Source organism: Diabrotica undecimpunctata, chromosome 4 (genome assembly GCF_040954645.1).
Source record: "Diabrotica undecimpunctata isolate CICGRU chromosome 4, icDiaUnde3, whole genome shotgun sequence".
Lineage (NCBI taxonomy): Eukaryota > Metazoa > Arthropoda > Insecta > Coleoptera > Chrysomelidae > Diabrotica > Diabrotica undecimpunctata.
In genome coordinates, this window is record NC_092806.1 from 23,583,716 (window position 1) to 23,597,047 (window position 13,332).

General features: G+C 32.6%; 1 protein-coding gene across 1 annotated transcript in view; it reads left to right on the plus strand.

The window, feature by feature from the left end:
* Window positions 1-13,332, plus strand: part of LOC140439297 (cilia- and flagella-associated protein 43) — a 62,176-nt gene that overhangs the window by 45,331 nt on the left and 3,513 nt on the right. The window contains exons 16-19 of the mRNA XM_072529123.1: window positions 1,643-1,874; window positions 3,544-3,816; window positions 7,157-7,300; window positions 11,208-11,491. Coding sequence (XP_072385224.1) covers window positions 1,643-1,874; window positions 3,544-3,816; window positions 7,157-7,300; window positions 11,208-11,491 — 933 coding nt within the window. The remainder of the gene's footprint in view (window positions 1-1,642; window positions 1,875-3,543; window positions 3,817-7,156; window positions 7,301-11,207; window positions 11,492-13,332) is intronic.

A 13,332-nucleotide genomic window follows, 5' to 3' on the forward strand; every position in this document is an offset into this window, starting at 1 on the left:
CTCTTGCAAAACAGCTACCACAAAACCCAAATAAATAGGAGCATTCAAAAACATCTAAACCCTATTCCATCCAAAAAAGAAACCTTGTCGCCTGATCAACCCAAAATCTTTCTACCTTTTATTAAAGGTATCACTGACAAGATGAGTAGAACTCTTAACTCCCTAAACATCAAAACCATCTTCACTACTCACTCCAAGTTGTCCAATCTCGTCAGATCCGTAAAAGACCAAATCATCAATGAAGACCATAGTGTCTACGAGATACCTTGTTCTAGTTGCCCACGTACACACATAGGACAGACAAACCAACGAGTCCATAACCGTATTTACGAACATTCTATATCTATCAAACATTTCGATACTACTTCAGCCCTAGTCCAACATCATATTCAGACAGGCCACAAAATAGATTTCGAAAAATGCAAAAACTACCGCTCCCATCCGAAAATTGAGAATCATTCGTGAAGCCATCGAAATTGAAAAACGTCTTAACAGCTTAAACACGCGCGATGACGCTAATCGCGTAACATGGCAACCGCTGCTTCAGCAACCCCCCGCCCCAACCCATCCCGCTCAGATTGTTAAATCAAACATTAAAAGCTACACAAGGTAAGACCGGTCGTTACTCGACACTGAGGAGTAGGCAGATTGAGACCTCAGTGCTGTTTGACGGTTCTTTTATTTCTACAGAACACGATACTGGTACGTCACGAGTGAGGGGAATGGGCAGATTGACACCCCGAACTTGAACGGAACCGTATCCCTCGTGATAATGGCTTCAAAATGAGTGCCGAAACGTCGAGTATTAAATTCTAATATATATATATATATATATATATATATATATATATATATATATATATATATATATATATATATATATATATATATATATGTATGTATGTATATCTTCTGCTTGCTCCTGGCTATGACAACGATATCATCTGTAAATGATAAATAGATGTAATATTTTTGTTGTTATTGTCTCTCTTTTGTGTCTTTCTCTGAAACAGAATATAAACATAAAAAAATGAAAGAAACTGTTGTGGAAAAAGACGACTACAGTAAATCTGATAGTGCGGTAGTGGTTTCAAATTAAATAATAAATAAGTAACAATAGCGTTATAATTAGGGTTAGAAATATAAAACATTTTTTGGCTAGTATCTACCATATGACTCTAATGTCCTTTTTCGAGCTGAGATCTGTAAGTTCCTTTAAAGTGAAATCCTCTAACATCGACCTCGTGTCACATTTTTAATAAGTACAATTTACAATATGTAGTCTAAGGGTTATTAGACCTTATTATGTGGCTAGTTTCCACTACTATTAAGATGTTTTCACTGAAACCGAAAACGTTCTGAAATTTTTAACCCGTTTTGATAATTTAAATTTTTTTAATAAATATCATTACAAGTTTTTACTGCATTGTAAGATTTTTTATAAAACACTCTTTGTAAATATAGAATATGTATTGATATTTTTTAATACAATATGTCTGACTCTTTCTAATAGTTTAAGCTAAAACTTCAGTATTTTTGGAACGCCGCTGCTATGACTTTACCATTATTATACTATTGTCTTCGCTATCAAGCATTTCTTCATGAATTTTTGGTCCATTGATTTTATAAAAATTATTTTTAGGAGAAGGCCTCGAGCCAGTTTTCGGGGAGTAAATACAGAGACCGTTCTTCTAGAACTGGCCAAGTGTCTTATAACTCAAGAAAAATCTTTATTTCTCACATCGGAATGTATTGAATTTCTTAAATCTTTAGACCATTTAGATGAATTTGCTGGATTGCCACCAACTATCGATGAACATACTTTTCGACTCATCTGTAAACATAGAAGATCAAGAATAGAGTTTGAAATTAAAGTAAGTAATTTTATTTATATTGCATTTCTTAATGTCTGACAACATGGTAGTCTCATTATATATTTAAAAGGAGAATTATCTAATACGTCCGTCAATAAGTCCCAGGCCTAACCATGAAGTAGTGAGTCTATTGAATTTTCCATTTGATGTTTCGGTAGTCCTAACATTCAAAAGCATACTGCCAAAATTTTTATGTCATTTGGATTATTATGTACTGAGTTACAGTGTTTAAAGTGACGCTAGTTTTGTGATTTTTATAAACAATGGATTCAAAGCTATTTCTTGTCGATTTATCACTGTTATTTGATGGGAAAAAATACCGTCCAAACTGAGCAATGGCTCAAACAGTATTTTCGGGACTCTGTGCCATCGATAACAACCATTAAACGATGGTTTGCTGAAACACAAATAAGGCTTAGCGCTCCGGAAGGCCAAAAACCGAAAACATGGAAAAAATGCTGAAAATTATTATAGAAACCCGCAAAATGAAGTTGCGAGAGATAGCTGACACTTTAAAGTCATCATATGGTAGCATTTTGCCTATTACACATAAATATTTGGGTATGAGAAAGGTGCTTTCTTAATGGGTGCCGCCTCCAAGTGTTCTATAATTAAAATTTAGAAATTTAAAGAAGGAGATAATGATCACAGAGAACACGGATGATTACACGAACTCTAATTTCAGCAGAAGAACTAGCGATGCATTGTTTGGCATAAAAAACTCTTCTCCGGGTCTAGATGATATACCAATAATTTTTCTCTAAAAACTAAGCACAAACGCTAGAACATACCTCCTTAATGTTTTGAACCAAATGTGAATACAGCACTACTTTCCAAAGTCTTGGTCAGAATCATATATTATCCCAATCCCTAAACCTCAAAAACCGAAAACAGATCCTCAGTCCTATAAGACCAATATCTCTAACCTCTTCAACCTGCAAGCTATTCGAAAAGATTATAAACCTTCGCCTTACATGGTTTCTGGAAGATAAAAATCTACTTATCCCAAGGCAGAACGGCTTTCATCAAAATAGATCAACGACGGATAACCTAGTTGATCTTGAATCCGAAATTCACGAAGCACTCATTAACAAACAACACTGTTTAGCTATAATCTGCGATATAAAAGCACATGGAGATATGGTATAATAAAAAAGCTTCACTTCTGCGGTATTAATGGACAATTCCTAAAATTTATTTAAAATTTTCTTCAACTCAACTTCAACATCAACATTTAAAGTACGAGCAAATGGAACAATATCATAAACTCAGATCCACGAAAACGGAGTCCCCCAAGGATCGGTGTTAAGTGTAACTCTATTTCTTGTTGCAATTAACGATATCTTGGAACAATGTTAGCAGACAGTTAAAGGAAGACTGTACGCAGACGATCTGGTTCTCCTACTAAGAGGAACAAATCTACAATCCACCTAAAGAATCCTTCAAAGCACATTAAATATTCTCCAAAAATAGTTTGATAAAACAGGACTCTTTTTGTTCTGATTCTCTATAAGGACTCAAATTTTCATGTTTTCTAAAAACTATAATAATTTTTAATTGTTTACATACAAATAATTGATGCAGAATGAAGTACCATTACATTATTGGCAATATTCCTTACTTATGCCGCACAGTATACATTGCTTCATTGACAATTTAATATTTTTAGGTAAAAGCAGCGCAAATGCAAATTACTGACGGTGAAACAACCATTGCCAGCTGTCAGAAACGGTTGACATATAAAAGGGAAAAAAACATCAGATTAGCCGGTGAAATAAGGAAATGCAAAACCGATTATCTCTATTTGATGCACAATATTCAGATTCAGATAGTTTTACGAAGAGGCTTGGTGGAAATTCCTCTTACTGGAGATCTATCGGACTTTAAAGATGCTGTACTGGTTCCTAAAAGAGAAATAGAACAGATCAATGCACTGATTAAGGTAAGTGGCTCATAATTAAAAAATAAGCATGAAAGAAAGTTCAAAATAAGCACAAAAAAATAAGCAAAACATTTATGAATGACACGGTTAAAAAAATTGCTACAACCTGTAAGTAAACATTGATTTAAATGTTATTAATATAATACCTATATTATATTTTAGAATAATTTTCATTATTCTTGACAAACAGCATAAAAATAATTACAATAACATATTTTTTAAAATTTCCCTGTAAGAATTTATATCTCCTGTCTGTATACATATATACAGAGTGTCCCCAAAAGTAGTGCTTTTCTTAAAAGTATAGGTAGTTAGGTAGAAGACACCGCGTAGAGTAAAAAAGTCCTATAACATTTTTTTCTAAATTCAATCGTGTGACCAAAAAACGAAAATCAATTTTGATATGCAAATTGAAATCTGTCAACTACGTGCAGTACGAAAATCTAAAGGTAGACAGTGACAACTTTAGTAAAGAGATAGTTTGGAATAATCGTGTTTGTGTTTAGTGTCACCGCGAAAATGTTTTCGATTCGTATCATGACATTTATAATGATTCATTATGGAGAAGCGCAATGGAACAATAATTAAGTTGTCCAAATTTATTATAATGCTCGAACTTTTGTGAATGTTTCTCAAAAATTATTAGAAACGGTTTCTGTTGTACCAACAAAAAAAATACAAGAAGTATTCGTCGATTAAATGTAGAAGACGACATTTTAGATGCTGTAAAAAATAATCCAAACGGAAGTACACGAACGGTGGGTAAAATGGTTGGCATGTCGAAAAAAGTTGTTCATATAACATATCGGGAACAACTTCTACATCCATAGCTCTATCAGATAGTACAAGATTTACACCAAGGTGATCTTCCTCGAAGCTTAACATTTTGTAGGTGGTTTCAAGATAAAGTCATCAGAGAATCTGAATTTCCCAAAGTGTTATGTGTGGATGAAGCATGTTTTACGAGAAATGGTATGTATAATTTTCATAATTGCCACCTATAATGTGACGATTAACCTTAACTAATACGTAGGACAAATTTTCAACGAAAATTTAGCATAAATTTACGGGCTAGAATAATTAACAATCGTTTAATAGGATCATATGAATTGCCCAGAACAGTAAATGGAGAGAAGGAGAGACCTACTATAATTTCTTGCAAAATGTTTTGCCGGTACTTCTTGAAGGCGTGCCTTTGCAACACGCCGTGAAATGTGGTTTCTTCACGACGGAGGCACAGTACATTTTACCAGAGCTGTTAAAAATCTTCTTAATACTACGTATCCTCGTCGTTGGATTGGTAGGAATGGACCCATTCTGTGGCTAAAAATATTTAGGAATAGACCTATACGCGAATGCAATGTACTGGATTTTTATTTTTGGGGACATCTGAAATCATTAGTTTATGATAACCGAGATGAAATGAAATAGAAACTGAATAATTACGCGAACGAATTTTTGATGCTGCAGAAACTATCCGACATAATTTAGTTAACTATGGCATTACTAACAATTGGATTCGTCATATCAATGCATGTGTTCGCGCAGATGGAAGTCACTTTGAACATTTATTATAATAATTATTGTTAAATAAGTACAAGTACATCTAATTTAATTTTATTTCTTCTTCTTCAGGTTCCTTCTCCTATCGGAGGTTGGAAATCATCATCGCTATTTTAATTTTATTGGCCGTGCTTCTGAATAATTCTAATGAGCTGCAACCGAACCACTCTCTCAAATTTCTTAGCCAGGATATTTTACGTCGTCCTGGGTTTCTCTTCCCTTGCATAATTAACCTAAGTAATACGTACTTCTCGCCCCTCATTATGTGACCCAGATATTGAATCTTTCTAATTTTAACAGTTTTTATGACTTCACATTCTTTCTTCATTCATTGTAACACCTCTATATTAGTTACTTTTTCAGTCCACGATATTCTGTGGATTCTCCTGTAGCACCACATCTCAAAGGAGTTTAATTTTTTGATTTCAGACTGTTTTATTGTCCACGCTTCCATGCCGTATAGCAAAGTAGAAAAAACGTAACAACGTAGCATTCTTATGCGGATCTCTAGATTAAGGTTACGGTTGCAAAGTAAGTTCTTCAATTTTATGAACGTGTTTCTTGCCATTTCTATTCTAGATCTGATTTCTTTTGTTTGATCTCAATCTTCGGTTAGCCACGTTCCTAAATATTTATAAGTTGTTACTCTTTCGATCGTTGTATTATTGATGATCAGGTTATCTACATTTTGCGGTTTTTTTGAGAATATCATTGATTTCGTTTTCTTGAGATTCATTTGCAGTCCATACCTTTCACATGCATTGTATACATGTTGTATTATGTACTGTAGATCTTCCATGTCACTTGCAAATATGACCGTATCGTCCGCATATCTAATATTATTAATGCTATTTCCGTTGACCAAAATACCTTCCACAATATCCAATAGTTCACAACTAAACAAATTACTGATAGACCGTGCATAGTGTAAAAAAATAAATTAGAATTATTAAACGTTGTCCGTTGTATTTAATTTTCACTGTAACCTACGTAATTTAGTTAAATCCCTAGGCATTCAACACATTTAAAGCTTAATATATACACAATACTAGTTCATTTAAAAGATTGTTTTTAAAAAAGTGTTTTTTCTTGTTAAATAATTGACATTTTAACAATTCGTTTAAAATTAAACCATATTTCAATACATTCCAGAAAAACATTTCTTTATAGCATTAATTACTTTTTAGGAATTAAACCATAGTACTTACTTAAGTAAAAATAATTATTTATTTAAAACTTCGATTTTAATCCAAAACCTTAATTAATTCAGATAATACCAAATGTCACATTAATAAAGCAAGAAAAAAAATTATTTTGCAGGTATTAGATACATTTTATAATCAAAATTCACGTATATGGAAAACAATGTACCTAATTTGTTTTGGAAACGGTTAAGTTTAGAAATTAGTTCAATAGAAATTTCACGTTACATCTAATGTACCTCGTTATCGTTATAAGCGAAAACTCGTAATAACCGTGTTCGTTATAGAGGGAGTATACTGTATATATTCATACCTTAAAGTAACGCACTAAGTTCGGGGACACCTATTTATGTATAAGTAGAAAAAGATCTTTCGGCATCTACAGAAGTTATTGATTTGTATTCAAATTTTGACAAATGTACAGGTACTGAATGACAAGAATATTGTATAGGTATTTAAGTTAAATGCCATACTAAAAGCTTTATAGTCATCCTTAGAAAACAATTGCAACTAAAATGTTATCAATTAAAACAAGCGTTCGATATTTTCTACATAAATATGTTATTAACTTTCAGGCAGCTGGCAATATGAAATTAAAAACGATCAGGGAAAACATGGCTTTTAGACGAAAAATAATGGCTACTGAATGGGAACATAAAAAACTTAGGATGACAATTAATGATCTAATTGAGCAAATGAATGACATCAACGCAACTAAGGTAAAGATAATGTTTTTCCGCTAATTCCATATCACGTGACAATTATAAGAATATGGCAGGATATAACAAAATTTAAATTAAAAAAATAAAGTACGTCCACTCTATCTTTTCCCGTGCTTTATGATTCATTTTCAAACAAGTTAAATCAAAATATTAAATGAAACGTACGTCGATGTATAGATAATTATCATTGATACCTACTACTGTCAATGTAATAATTACGAAATGGTTATTACCCCGGTGGATGTATTTTATAAAGTTAAATTTAGTAAATATATTATTTAATATACTTTTTGTGTATTTGGATTAGTATTCGTCGGAAATAGGATTAATAAGAATATGATGAAAAGAAGATTAAATAATCTTAATATTATTTGTATAATCTGCCAAAATAATAAATTTTGTATCAATTTTATTCTATTGTGACATAGCAGCAGTGTCGATTGTCATCATTTTTAAATTTAAATCAGATATATTTTAACAATGTACTAGAACTAGGCGATGATTTTCCAATATCCACTACTTCTTTATCCCTTAATTGACATGTCAAACTCCGCAGAGTAACATGCTTTTCTAAAAAAAAAGAATTCATTATCGTCTTTCTTAGCCAAAAATAAGTAGATAGAAAATTTCATGAAAATTGAAGTACCTACCCAGGTTCTTGTTTATCATAAAATTCACACTGGAGAAATCAATACTTACTCTGTTGGTACATATCATACAACGTATTCCGTACTGCCATTTTTGATGCCTCTGGCATATCAGTCGTCTTGTTTTCTTTCCTTTTTTATCGAGTATATTGTCCGCCGTGATATTTTTAAAGAAGCGGCAACTCTCTTAAAAAATAATTCTTTGATAGTAACTAATTAACAAACATGCATTTGATATTTTACCTCTTTGAACAGATGTAAGAGGCTCCAAAGGTCCTCCATTACTTCTTTCTATAGTGTATTTTTATGTATGAGAGAGTAATAAAACAATAAATTATGTATGCAAATCCCTAAACTGTTGATACGGGTGACTCAATGAAAAACAGATATTTGTCAACAAGTTTACAGAAGTATATAGGAAAACAATTTTAAATTGAGTGTGACCACCAGGTATAAAGGTTGGAGCAGAATAGAATACAATAGTTGTGAGAATTACTAATCCCTAAATAAGGTTGCCAGTGTCGGAGTGATGGAGGTTAACAGGTACTAATGAATTTGCAAGAAATGTAAGATGTTTATTTTATTGGTTATATATAACCAATAAAAGTTTAATAAGTACCTACCTATTTGCAAAATAAAGTTTAATTCTTTAGATAAAATAAAACGTTTAATTTTATCTATTTGCAAAATAAAGTTTAATTCTTTGCCTATTTGCAAAATAAAGTTTAATTCTTTAGATAAAATAAAACGTTTTATTTTATCTGAAATGAGTGCATTCCACGAAGTAAGGGTTTCAACAATCAAACATTTAATTCTTTAATTCCAGGAATCTACGACAGTAATTGACTAGATAATTACCTTCTAAACTTATTCCACAGAAAATGTGATAGTGGGTTTTTCCATTTTGTAGGAAGGTCCAAGTGGCGTATTCAAAATTCTTAACAGTTCACTAAAAGTAGGTACTTCAGTTGCAAGGTGCAGTTTATTGTGTATACTAGTGTTATGGAAAATTTGGAAGTGCCGTGTAAACGCCGAAAAATTGGTCCTCTAACAGTTAATGAAAAAACATTAATATTTAATTGTTTTAAATCATTTACAGACAAACGTTTATGTAAAAGTGTTGATGAGACCGTTGAGTTAATTAGCAGTACACTTGGTGTTGGGAAATCTACGATTTACAGAGTTATTAAAGAAGAGAAATTTGGTAGTTTTCAAATGCCACGTAATGCTCCAGGGAAACCAAAATTTCAAATAGAATATCATTTTAAAGAAGGACTTCGACGGAAAGTGCATGAATTCTTCTTTAGACAAGAATTTCCAACATTGGATAAAGTTCTTGTCTCAGTTCGAGATGATAAGGATTACCCAGAAATGAGTCGAAGTACGTTATGGAAACTTTTAAAAGAAATAGGCTTCCGCTGGAAAAAGAATCCCAGAAAGTCTATTTTATTAGAAAGAAGCGATATTGTCATATGGAGAAGACATTTTCTAAGAACCATAAAGGAAATGAGAAACCAAAAAAGAAAAATATTTTATCTTGATGAAACATGGATCAACGAGGGTCATACACCAAATAAATTTTGGCAGGATGAAACTGTTACAAGTCAAAGGCACGCTTTTGTAAATAACTTATCTACTGGTTTAAACCCACCATCAGGAAAGGGACGCAGGCTGATAATAGTACACATTGGCAGTTCAGACGGTTTTGTTGAAGGTGGTTTATTAACTTTTGAATCAACTCGTACCGGTGACTACCATGAAGACATGAACGCTGATGTCTTTCAAGAATGGTTCGAACAAATGATAGATCTTCTTCCTAAGAACTGTGTAATAGTAATGGATAATGCAAGTTATCACTCCAGACTTATAGAAGGACTGCCCACAACCAAGTGGTTAAAAAAAGACTTGCAGAATTGGCTGAGTTCAAAAAATATTACGTACCATCCCGGATCTATAAGAAAGGAACTTTATTCGTTGTGTGCCCTTCATAAAGAAAAATGTAAAAAATACGAAATTGATGAAATTGCCAAAAATCGTGGAATGACAGTACTTAGATCCCCACCATATCATTGTGAATTAAACCCGATTGAACTGGTATGGGCACAGATAAAGAGTGAAGTTTCAAGAAAAAATACCACTTTTAAAATTCATGATGTTAAACAGTTGTTTTTGGAGGCCGTAAATAATGTAAAACCTGAAAACTGGGAAAAGGCAGTAAATCACACTATTAAAGAAGAGGAAAAAATGTGGAAGCTGGACAATATTACTGATAAAATGATCGAGCCAGTTATTATAAATCTTGGTTCTGAAAGTTCATCTTCTGAATCTGATTTGGATTTGTAACAAGTAGCTGTGAGTTTTATATTAATATTTTTATTCATCTATTTAACATACCTTAGACGGTTTTAAAAACTCTTTTTCTCTTTTGTAATTTTTAAAAATTAAAAAAAATGTGAATTTTTTAAAACCCTTTTTAATGTAGGCCAGTCAGTTCTAATATAGTGTGTGATAAAAGAGGTCACTTTTGTTTACATACACATAACACTTTATAACACTGAAATAATTCATTTATTTTTTACAATTATTCAAAGTAATTTTTCAATTAATCTTGAGCACGCCCATGGAGTGGTCGGAGCTACCAGTTAAAATTATGCTAATTACTCTCTCGTTCATAAAAATAAACTATAACACAAAATATTCATATAAATTCAACACAAGTTGCTGCGCTTGGGAATTAAGCGTTTTTCTGTCAAAATTTACAGTAAGAGTAAACAAGATATCAAAGACATGCCATATTGTTGATCCTTGTTTAACTTATTGTGATTTCTATGGACAAGCGGCTTAATTTTACAATACTAGTTTCTGTGAGTAAAAAAGAGACCTAGTATAAAAAATAATTCGTGAATAATTTCATGCATGGGAAAAGATAGAGTGGACGTACTTTAAAAACATCCATCAAACATGTAAAGAAAAGAAAGGAGTATAAAATAAATTTAAAATAGACTTTTTGCTTATGGCAATATCTTTTATATTGAACCGGCATAAGTACATAATTCTCTTGTCATTTTTAAAGTTGGAGGATCTGTTTATATTTTGATCATCTCTCCCTCAGAGATCTTTGCTAGATCACATCCATGTTTTTGATTCTAATTCTTCTGTTTCTTTATTATCTTAAGCTGTGATTCTGGTATCTGTTAATCTAATATCTGCAATCTGGTAAAATTTATTATTAAATTACGGTTCACTGTCATTTTTAGTTCTTACGCGACATGCAAACCTACATGAAGTGCAAGAGCAGGGGTCGTAAACAAGAAATCGACTCCTTAGAACAAGAAATGGAAGTAATCGCAGCAATTTTCGAGAATAATATGCGGGAAAAGAAGGAAACGTTAGCGAGCGTAGAAAGACAAGTTCAGACATATAGGGATCATAACAAACACCTAGACAAGACTATTCAAGACATAAATATCGATGTCTGTTCTCTGAAACTTAAACACGATCAAGAATTGGAAATCAGAGAATCCGAAACTTGCAAAGTCAGGTGAGTTTATTTATCATTTATATGTATTTTTATCAAAAGATTGTTTATTGATTTCGTATTCAATCATGCGGCCAAGTTAAGCTAAACTATACTTGCAAGAATTCTATTATTAGATTACAGGTTTGAAATAGATAAAACTGTTGTGAAACACTACTTTTTAACCCCTTACTGATTACAAACTTGACTTTAAGATTAAGTACGGTAAGAATATAAAAAAAAATCCTACTTGGTTTGGTCCTTCTTGGGTGGGTCACCATCTAATCATCACAGGCAATATTATAGCAACTCTTGAGAGGACCAAATACACTCCTGTCTAACTTATGCGACGTGTGTGGTGGTATGGTAAGAAGAGTTATTCCGTGTTCTTTGGCATACGTTATGGCTTCGAGAGTCACGTGGCTATCATGATTGTCCACTATGATTAAACATTTATTATTGGTAGTCGTCTTTACATGTATTTGAAAATGTTCCAAGAATTTGATAAAATTAGAAGCGGTCATCCATCCACTGTCATAAACTACGCCGGTGGTCCCTGGTGGGCTATTATCAATCATGCGATCTTGCCAAAGTTTTCGAAGGAAAACCATAAAAAGCGGTATATGGTTTCCAATTGCATTGATTGCACAACAAACAGTTACTGTTGCTCCACGTTCCCCTGACGTAATTTTACCAACTTGTTTTTCACCTTTGCGTGCAATGATCTTCTTTGGCTTATGGACAGTGGAAAGTCCAGTTTCGTCCACGCTCCAAATTGCTTCTGGTCCAATTCCATCGTTTTCAAGAACTGTCTTTAAATTTCCGAAAAATTATTTCTGTTGAAACTAGTTGCTCTAGAAAGACTAGTTGCTTCCGGAGAGCGTAGTGATAAGGTCTTCATCCTCTTCAGAAATCCGTATAACCAGTCGTAACTGGCTTGCTTATGTTTATTTCACGCAGCAGGTATTTTTTACTATTTCTTACGGCAAACTCGTACGCCAGTTCTTTTGCTTGTTTTCTTGTAAGACCATGGTGTAATTTGCTGGCAACATCTAAATAATTTTTAAATACATTTTCCTCTGCATTTGTAAATATTTGAGCCTTCTTGTAATCAGGAGAGAAGGATATTTTATCGTATCTTTTTAATATCATAATATTTATTTGAAAACGACTCGCCGTTCCCTTGATAGACGTACCGTTATTAATAACGTCTAAAACAGCTTCTTTTAACCTCTGGCTGTCGACTGGTGTTCTTTTCTTGGCTCCTTCTCTCGTTTTATATTGACGTGGCATATCTATAAAATAAAAAACATTCATCTATAAGGACTTTCTGGGAGACTTGATCCCGGGATCATATCTCCCAGATAAGAAGGAATCAAGTCTCCCCCAAGAGGCCATTTTAATATTTTAGTCTATAAAAATATGACAACAAACTAGAACTCACTGCAAACTGTGCAAAACGTAAACTAAATGATTATGGTGTTATATAAAAATTATACGAAACACTCACCTAAACAAATAGTAAAGAAAATCAATTTGAATAATTCTGAAAACACTTCTCGGTAGGGACAAAATAAATGTAATGAACACGTGCTCTTCGTTGTGTATTCTAACGAAAACTAAATTACATATTACATGGGATCTACTGCCATACTAACAGCTACGCTATGTTGCCGGTTTTATAATTCTAGGCTGCTTATTTACTGAAATTTTAAAGATTGATCAAGTCTCCCATATGATCAAGTATCCCTCTTCTCCCCTAATGAATTTTAAGTAATTTTTTTTGGATATTTATACATAAATATTCCTCATTGAATAATAAGTTTATAAATTACTTTTTTATTGTGTTACAAAGTTTTTTTACA